A 9,915-nucleotide genomic window follows, 5' to 3' on the forward strand; every position below is an offset into this window, starting at 1 on the left:
TCGTATACTATGACATATGAATTTTCGGAGCAATGTCTAAGGGGGAGTGATTCACGTGTGCATGTAACGGCAAAATCTAGCAAAGTAAGAATAATAAAGACGAATAGGGAGAACATATCATCGTAGTATTATTTTGAAGTTTTGGTATAATGAATTTCAAAGTAGAAAAATTCAACACATTTTGAAAAGGAGATGGTACCAAGCATACCATCAACTTTTTTTGCTCGACAACCTGTATGGACAAAACCCAATACAATTACAAGTATGTCTAAAACAAATACCCTTAAACAAATTGTATATAAAGTTTTATTATTTTAAGTATGACCTTGTGCTATATCAGAATTGGGTAGGTATGTGTACCGAGTATGCATACCTATGGGGAGTTCACAAATTCAGGCTCAAGGGGTATGCGTACCTCTACCAGTTCGTGAAAGTCAGATCCAAAGAGGTACGCGTACCTCTGTTCATTCCCTAACTCGGATCCAAGAGGTATGTATATACCTGGTAATGCGTACCTCTCCATAATGGCTAGGTATGCATACTAGGTATGTGTACCTTGGTCCTTACAGTTCTAAAAGCTCTCTTTAATAAATTTGAAACATTCCCATTAGACATAGACAGTATACACTATTGCTTGAGAAATTTCAAAATGATCAACTTGAAAAAAAAATAGTTCATGAGCATTTAAGTATTCTTAGGAAAGATTGTTAAGGATCTTAGAACATCCATTGCTTGAATCATATTTTGAGAGATTTATCAAGACAAGCTTGAACTCGAAATTTCTTTTTTGCAATATTAAATCTACTAAAATCATACGACATAGCCTCATAAGATAAAGTTGCATCAATATCGTGAGTAAATAGGATTGTTCAGTCTTCAAATACCTCTTTGTTGATGAAGTTCTCATAAATATCTTCCTTTGTTCTCCAACCTTCAATCTTCGAGGGTTATTCAGTGATGTCTGATACTCAAATACCATACTATAATCCTAGTCTGAGATTCGACTTTAGTTGACTAGAAATCAAAACATAGTTTTGTACCGCTAACATTGATAACAAGCTTGAGATAATAAAACTTGCGAGTTCGACCGAGCAGTGCTCTAACACGTTTTGTCATAACACCTTGAGTAAATGTACTCTAACTTGAGTATCATCTTACGTTGTTATATGCTATGGATCTTCAAGAAGTACAAAATAAACATATGTATAATCGAAGGCGTTGGAGTTTCAAGAAATTAAGAAGCATATTGGAATCACAATGTTAAAAGTTCATATGTAAACTAGTTTTGTCACTAATATTGACAAATAGGGAAATTTTGTAGAATTGATTCGTTGAACCCACTGGCATTAGTATGTCAAATCAGTTGTCAAATTTAGATTCCAAAATGCATCATTGATTTAGTCTATTAAAGTCAATTTCAAACTAGATTAGGTTTAGGTAGTAGAATCCAGAATCAAATGTGTTCTTGATGACTGAAGATTGAAGACTCACGAATATATCTATGGAGAATTTCATTTAAGTTTAGTCACAAATACTATATTTTCTTGTTTGTTCTACCTCTCCCTCTCTATCAACAAAGTGCCGAATCTTTGGAACAATTTTGCAGCGGTAAATACACTTTTGTATATACACCCAAGGAGTTTTGATCCTAATAATTTAGTAAAATTAACCACTCATTAACCTTGGAAAGGTCTACATGTTATAGTGAATGAAAAACGAATCCAACAAGACAAAAAATCGCTCAATTCCGAGCTATAACAAAGAAGTTATGAGTGATTTACTAAAGTTGAAAAGTGCATCTAAAGGTTTAGTTCGTGAATTGAAAACTGTACACGAATTTTCAGTGACCATTCGCGATATGGAACCTCAAAAACGTGATTGAAGGTCTATTTTTGTCAAGTTTTTGATGTTTTCTTTCCTAGACAAGGTGGCTTGAGTTTTAAGTAATTAACCTTGGTTATTTACTATAAAAAGAAGTTTCATGCAACCATACTAACCGTCTCTTCGAAAATTGTGTGCGTGTTGCATAAGGTTGTTTTCCACATATTTCTTCTTCGCAAAAAAAAGTAAGATTTTGATAATTTTACTTGGAGGTCGTAAATCACATGTTAGCTATCTAGGTGATTATAATAATTCTTGCCCTTTTCTTCTGTTATAACATCATTCAAGGATTATTTATCATAAATCCTAGAATTGATAAATCAAGATATCTCTAAAATAATTTTAATTGGTTTTATGAGGTAAAATTAATTAGGTTACAGAACGTGTAAACCATAATTGTTAAGCATCATCTTCTTTAGAGAACTGACGACCTCCTAGAAAATTTTGACGAATATCCTCTAAAGAAAATTATCATTTTGTTATAATATTTACTATAGAAGTTTACAAAAAGAATCGATGTTCTGCAAGATGTTTTACAGGTACACTAAAACTGAAGCAGGAATTACACTTGATACAAAATTTGGTAGCAGGTAACTGGTGAAAATGCGGGGTACCAAAATATACCACCAACATTTTCTTAGAAAATTTGTATGGACAAACTCAATACAACTCCGAGATTTAAACTCAATCAAGGAATAACATCTAGAGTTATCTCTCTCTCTCTCTCTCTCAACATCAAAAATAACAATCAGTTTTGGGTAATGACTCTTATATTTACCTTCCCAAAATGTAGGGCATCCCTGCCATAGAAGAGGTATACAATCTAGATCATATATCATGCCTGAAAATACTTTTCCTCATTTTTCACTAGTATTTCTCTAACATTTATCTGAGTTGATTTTCGCTAAAAATATTGGATCAAAATAATTAATTATTAAAAGTATTCATCGGTGGGATCTGCCGGATACCCATAACCTAAAATCCTTAAGACTGTAATAAACTTTTATTCAGGACGATGACCTCAAATATTTCGTGCATGATACTGTTAATGAGATAAACCTGATCAATAATCTTTATCACCAAGTTCCGAGGCAATATGGAATCGATCCTGGAAACTTTGATCAGAGTATATACAATTCTGAACAAAATAATCGTGCACCAACTTCTAATGGTACAATTCCTACCCTCGAAACGTTTATCTTCTTGCCAATACTTGTTATGGATCTGGATTTCTTGGTATTTGCCCTAATGTAATTGCATCATAATGTTTGTGAGGTGCCTATCCTCAACTGACTCATCACCCAGTTATTGTAATATCTAAATACATACTTGTTGTTATTCATGAAACATCATGATATCCAATTGCATCTCTTTATTAGAGCAATTCATTAAATAAAAGTAAAGAGATAAATAAGTAAAGAGGGAGGATCCATGGATACTCTTAGATAGACAAGGTCAGACAAGATTTGCGCCATTTTCTCCGCAAAACTCAAACGACAATGAATTTAAGTGTAATATTTTGATTATATGTTCCTCTTATAAGACTCTACATTCCTACAAAAAATTAACACAATTCGAGATGTATAAAACGACCATCTACCCCTTTGAAAATCATCCGTTCAAATTTAACGGTTGAAATTAAGATTGGTAGATGGTGCGGTTCGCTATCTCGAATTGCGTTCATTTTTTTTTTGTAGGAATGTAGAATATTATAAGAGGAACATTTCATCAAAATATTACACCTAAATTCATTGTCGTTTGGACTTTGCGGAGAAAGTGGCGCAAATGTTGTCTGACTTTGTCCATTTAAGAGTGTCCATGGATCCTACCTCATAAGTAAAATGAAAGAATTTATTTTATTTTAGGTAGAAAATTATAGAGTTGTATAAGTTGTTAAAGGTGAAGTGAGGTATATGTAGGACGATATAAGCATTAGTGGTAGTGACTGAACCAAGCAGCGAAGATATAATATATTCCCTCTGTTCCTTTTTAATAGGCTGGTTATGTTTTTAGAGAAATTTAAGAAAATTAAGAGAACTAATCATTGAAAGTGGTCCTCATGACACTTGTCAATAAAAGAAATGAAGTGAAATGGTCTCCATGACGCTTGTCAGCAAAAAAAAGTAAAGTGAAATGGTCCAATGACACTTGTCATCAAAAGAAGTTAAGAGAAAAATGGTCCCAGAAAATTAAAGTAACATTTGACTTTCTCAATTAGGAAACCAGCCTATTTTTTTGAAACATTTATTTATAGAAACCAGTCTATTAAAAAGGAACGGAGGGAGTAAGTGTTAGCGGTGTAGACTGACCCGAGCAGCTAAGAACTCTTCGCCGATGGTAGCAAAGGCCCCTAATTATGGGTGTGGCAAACCTAAGAGTTTTCCATTTAAGCACCCACTATGGAAGGGCAAACTGGCCTGGCTAAGTGGAAAATTTGCCACTTAACCAGGCCAGGTCAAGTTTCCATCTCTCCCGGTGTAGGCTCCACCGCTAGGTAATTTGTTTATTTTTGTTTTACTTCTTCTCTCCTACTTTTTAGTTATTATCACAGTTTTTATTATAAAAGGGCCCCACAAAATATTTTATAATCCCTAAAATCTAAAAAAGACCCCACCAAATACAAATAACAAATTTTTTTATTAACAAGGGTCCCACAAAACACAATATAATATACTACTTTAATAAAATTTGCCAGTTCTACCATAATGGGGAAACTAGTTTGCCATGACATGTGGCATGACAAAACAAACTTTATACCAACACCCATAGGAACCCGCCTAAGAGGCCAATTCCCCTGGGAAGTGGCGCAACTACTTACTAAATTTCGGATACGAATCGGAAGTTAAAGAAAAACTGCATCCGTTTGGATATTTCATGTGTACCATATATGCGGATTTAGACTCGGATTCAGATTTGGATCCGGATAGTACCTTATCCCATGTGTACCTAAGTTATCTTCGATGGGAGTAGTAGGGGTGTGCAACGGACGGACGGTTGCGGATTAGGGGTCACCCGCAACCAAACCGTCAAAGTTGCGGATTTGGAAAATTGAATCGTTACCGGCTCAATCACCCGCGGATTTGACATTCACGGATTAGCGAGTGATGCGGACCGGCTGCAGATTAACCGTGGATTTAGAATTAAAAAAAAAAATCTGCCTATCTGTGAAAATCCATTCGTATGGGTAATTGATCTCTCTATTTATGTTAACTTACTGTCTCATTCCCATGATAATAAATTAATAACAATGAAGCAAATGCCAAAGTTTTGTTGCACAACGTTATGAGTACAATATATACTTACTAGGTAGTAATCTTAATTAACACTGCAACTGATAAGTGTAGTGATCTTTAATCATTTGATGTAGCATCTTGTTTTTGAAAACGAATTTAATTTCCTCTATGAATTGACAAACAGCAGGATAAATTTCCTGGATTAGTGCTTTAGCAGGATTCTTGTCCACATTAGACCACATTTGGCGGATAATTAACTGCTACCTTGTTTTGTGTTTATATTCAGTATCAAGAGGAGGGCACGTCTTCTTTTTCCAGTAGTTCTCACAACTAAGGGTGCACACGGTACGGTTCGGCTCGGTTCTTGCCGAGACCGAGTACCTGTACCTTACACCCTTCGGTACCAAAAAAATGGACCGGTCCCGGTACCGAGTACTTCGGTTCCGGTTCCATTCGGGACCGGCCGGTTCCGGTCGGTACCGGTACCGGTTCCGGTTCCATTTCAGGGAAAAAAAAAAAAAAAAGAAACCTACTGCCATGTTTTTTACTTTTTTTACCTATTTTTCAATATCTCAAAGCAACAACTAATAAGTAGCAATATTAATAGCAAACCAAACAGCAGTTCGTCACCTATACTGTTAAATAGGCATTTCAACCATGGTTTTACTCCAAGTAACTGTCTTAGAAACTCCGAAGCCTTGGTGGCGTTAACCATTCCTTGAACAATTAATCCCTGTTGATCAAATCGGCCATAACTGCTCGAAGAGGACGTCCGTGTTGCGAAAGTAGTCTACATTGGAAAGTTGAGAGAAAACACCATGATTATCCCATTCATGGGTCCAATATCTCCACACTGAGGTCTTCCTGTCAACTTCCTTTGGACCATTACCACTTGGGACAAAATAAGCATCTAACCAATCATTGTACAGTTTATTGACTAGTACTCTTTCATTCAGCAACTGTAGTAGGTGTGTTAGCAAGGGTAACTACTCCGCAGAACATTGGTTGCGGCTGAGATCTATCACATATTGCACAGCTATCCAGGTTGTGGTTATAGTTATCTCATTAATGTTTCCCCTGTTGGACTTTTATTTTGTGGTGTATATAATGAACATATATTGTGAAAATCACCTCTGTTGGATGATTCCGAGGAGGTCTGCCGTAAGTTACAACACCCTTGGAACAATAAAACGCCTTCTGAAGTCATTGTACCAGGACTTATCTTAAAGAAAACCATGGTTCATGTGTTAAATTTTGCTGATAGCACTTGTTATTCGGGACTTCGGTCCGGTACGGGACGGTTCATGTGTTGGACCGTGTACCTGTACCCCCAGAGCTCGGTTCCTATTTTTGGGACCGGTACTTGTACCTTGTACCTCGGTTCGGTCCAAAATCAGGTACGGTTCCATCGGTTTCCGGTTCGGTCCGTCGGTCCGGCTCGGTTCCTGTGCACCCTTACTCACAACGCACGGAGTGGATCACATGCAAGCATCGAGAAGCTTCAAAACCTTCAGTTTCTTCGAGAAGATTATGCAAATCTTGAAATGTTCTCTGAAGAGGACGAGCCTCTTATTCCCAGTAAATTAAATTAGAGATATCTAATCCAATCTAAAATCTAAAACTCAAGTTTTACGGGTGCGGTTGAATCCGCGGATTTCAAAGTCCAACCGCTAAACCTTGCGGATTTGAAAACTCAACCGTTTCCGATCCATAGATTATTGCGGATTGATTTTCACCCGCAATTTTGCGGACTGTTGCGGGAGAAAACCGCGGTTTCGGTTTTTCTGCACACTTCTAAGGAGCAGTGATGCCGTCTTGCGCTCAATTTCTCACTTCCTTTGTTTTAGTCTCTCTGTTACTGCTTTCTAGGGTTTCTTTGGATCGAGGAAAAAAAATGGTAACTATGGCTGCATCGGCACTATTCAATGGAAATTTCACCCTCTCTTCATCTTCGGCGTCATCTTATTCTCTCGATAACAATACATTCAAATCTCGTAACTACAGCTTTTTCATCAACCCATCAAATGTTTCAGCTCCCCTTACACTTTCCAGGAGAAGAAATACTATTTCCTCTTGTATGGAGACTCCCGTGGATGCTTCTATTGATTTAAAGCTTCCTAGGAGAAGCTTGAGTCTACAATTTACTTGCAATCAATGTGGTGAAAAAACAAAAAGGCTTGTTAATCGATTAGCTTATGAACGAGGAACTGTTTTTGTTCAGTGTGGAGGGTGCCTCAAACATCATAAGTTAGTTGATAATCTGGGACTCATCGTTGAGTATGACTTCCGAAAGGATGATGAAATGGACTTGATTTCTGATCAAGAGATGTAATTTTTTTTCATTCTCAAGGTATTCTTCTTTTGAGTTTAAAATGTTCACAAATGTATGGTTCCTACTAAGAAAAATTTGTTGTCAGTATTCTTAAGTGCTTAACTAGGATGACGTCTTTTTATAATGTTGTTAGACTTAAATCTATTGATTTCTTGTGGCATGAATGGTTGAGTATGGAATTATTCAATGCAGTGAGTGAACTCAAATGTATTACTCTATATCCAAACCTTGGTGGTAACTCATCTGTGCATACCCTTATGAGTCCTATTACGAATTCAGTATCCTTAGAGAATTGTGTTGCTCAATTCCCATTTCTTGTTGAACTAATTTTTAGATGATTTTGTGTTCTAAGTCAGAACAAGCTTTGGTTTAAACATCTTGTTTTAATCTTTAAGGTTCAATATTTTAATAAGTTTGTAGTTTGGTTGCTAATGGATGTAATTTTAGATCGGTTTTATGCTTTACATGTTTGGCTCGCAAAGGGTCTTGTCTGAAGTGTCTGTCCTGAACATTGATCCTTTAGATATTTTCCTATGCATCTGACTGGGTATTTCCCAATCGGGCACTCAATGATGTGGTAAATTGGGGTCCCTGCAACCAAATAAATGTTATCGTGATCTTTAACTAGATTTTTCTATGGTTGTTGAATCTTTTGGTGTTGGTATCATCGTACTGATGGTGGTCTCACCTCTGCAGGTGAACATTCAGAAGACATAAGTAAATATTGGATACTGCAAAACTAATGATATCATGATGACAAACAATTTCGATTTGTAGGAGGGACTAAGCCAGGTTCCCGCAAAGGTTAATTTCTCCTGTCTATGGTTTATAAAAATTTTGACAACAAGGAAGTAAGCCTCCTAAAACCATAGCTTTCGTGTCATTCTGCCACAAACTCACCATGTTCTTCACACAAATCAATCTCAAGAAACTGAAAGAAATCATCCCCGCAGAAACGATTTCTCCTGTTTCCATAGCAACTCACTTACAACTTACAAGTATACAAAGATCAATGGTCCTGTTTTATCCAGGCTAAAGCGGCTCATACTGATGTCTATGGAAAAGAAGTTCCCATTTTAGATAATTCTAGGGGTGTGACGGTACTTAAGATTGCTTGAAGATTTTTGAGAAACCTAAAACAATATCTTGATTCATCTTTCGAATTTGTTGAATTGGAGAAAGGGCTTAGAGGACTTAGTGCTGATACTGAGGAACACCGTTGTTGAGAGTGAAGTATTTGAAAAGATAATCAATGGCACTTGGTTTCATCTTATTCCTTCTAAAGGTTTGAGGTTGAACATTTCATTGTGGTGCAGAAATTGAGAAATTCCCATGCGCCTCCCTGTAAGGTACTCTTCGCTTCTGAATTCCGACACTGATGTTTCAAAGAAATGAGTTGTTGGGTTCTTTATGAGCTGCTAGGTCTCTTTGTCAAGAGCTGTGCAGTGACACTCAACGAAGCTTACAATGATGACTCCTCGGTGGAGACCCATCCAATTTTGAAGGTGGAGACTACGTCAGAAGGGGCATTTCGTAGGAGATTTGGACTCGAAGAGTTGGTTTAGAGTCTGAGGCTGAACCAGAAGTTCCAGGTTTGCTTTGCACATGATATTATTTAATCCAATTTTATTTGCATAATGTTATCTCTGTATCTCTGCTACTTATTGCAATTTAGGGTACCTCAACACTCGGGAAAACATTACATAAATTACAATGTTTCACAGCTAACTTCGAATCTTAATCGGTGATGCCCATCTCTTCTGTCAAAGTTAGCATATGCAGTTTGACCCAAGTCACTCAACATATTTCTTCAGACTGTGATGACACGAGAAACTTAAGTTAGAGATCAACATTGACTTACTGACTGAACCAAAAACTCAATTCTTTGAGCATTTCTGTAGATAAAAGCTGTTGAATTGCTGACTTTGCCAGGAAATGTTTATTACCTATTGTGTAAATAAATTTGAATCTTAGAGGAGTGAATTCTGTAGTTCGTTTAGTTTATATAAACTGAGAAAATGAAACATGGCAAATTCATTTCTACAGACAGTGATGATACCAGAAACTTATGTTACAGAACAACAGTGACTCAATGAGTCACTGACTGAACCATCACTCAATTCTTTGAGCAATTTGTAGACAAAAGCTGTTGAATTGCTGACTTAGATAGGAAATGTCGATTACTTTTCGTTTTAAGTAAATTTGAATCTTAGAGTGGATTTTTTTAGTTTGTTTTGGTTATATAAATTTAGAAATTGAAACACAGCAAATTCATTATGTCTGTTTAGTTGCTACTAACTAAATTTTTTTGTTTGTTATAAAATCTTCTTGTAATACGGTAAATTGTTTTTGTCAAAGATCTGATGGTGACGTAAATTATTTGCTCGGGATATTCGTCTGAAAACGCGTTTATTCATATTCTCAACTTCGATTTCAGGATTCCTTGAATTTACCAAGGATTTTACATGC

At 36.3% G+C, this 9,915-nt stretch overlaps 1 protein-coding gene across 1 annotated transcript; it reads left to right on the forward strand.

Annotated features, from left to right (window-relative positions):
• Positions 1 to 6,929: 6,929 nt before the first annotated feature.
• Positions 6,930 to 7,548, forward strand: LOC113321499 (DNL-type zinc finger protein-like). The gene has a single exon (XM_026569414.1). The coding sequence runs from the start codon at positions 7,009 to 7,011 to the stop codon at positions 7,444 to 7,446; it is 438 nt and encodes a 145-aa protein (XP_026425199.1). The 5' UTR covers positions 6,930 to 7,008; the 3' UTR covers positions 7,447 to 7,548.
• Positions 7,549 to 9,915: the final 2,367 nt, after the last annotated feature.

Source organism: Papaver somniferum, chromosome 11 (genome assembly GCF_003573695.1).
Source record: "Papaver somniferum cultivar HN1 chromosome 11, ASM357369v1, whole genome shotgun sequence".
NCBI lineage: Eukaryota > Viridiplantae > Streptophyta > Magnoliopsida > Ranunculales > Papaveraceae > Papaver > Papaver somniferum.

Coding starts and splice junctions, on each gene's coding strand:
- LOC113321499 (XM_026569414.1), top strand. CDS start 7,009: ATGGTAACTATGGCTGCATCGGCACTATTCAATGGAAATTTCACCCTC.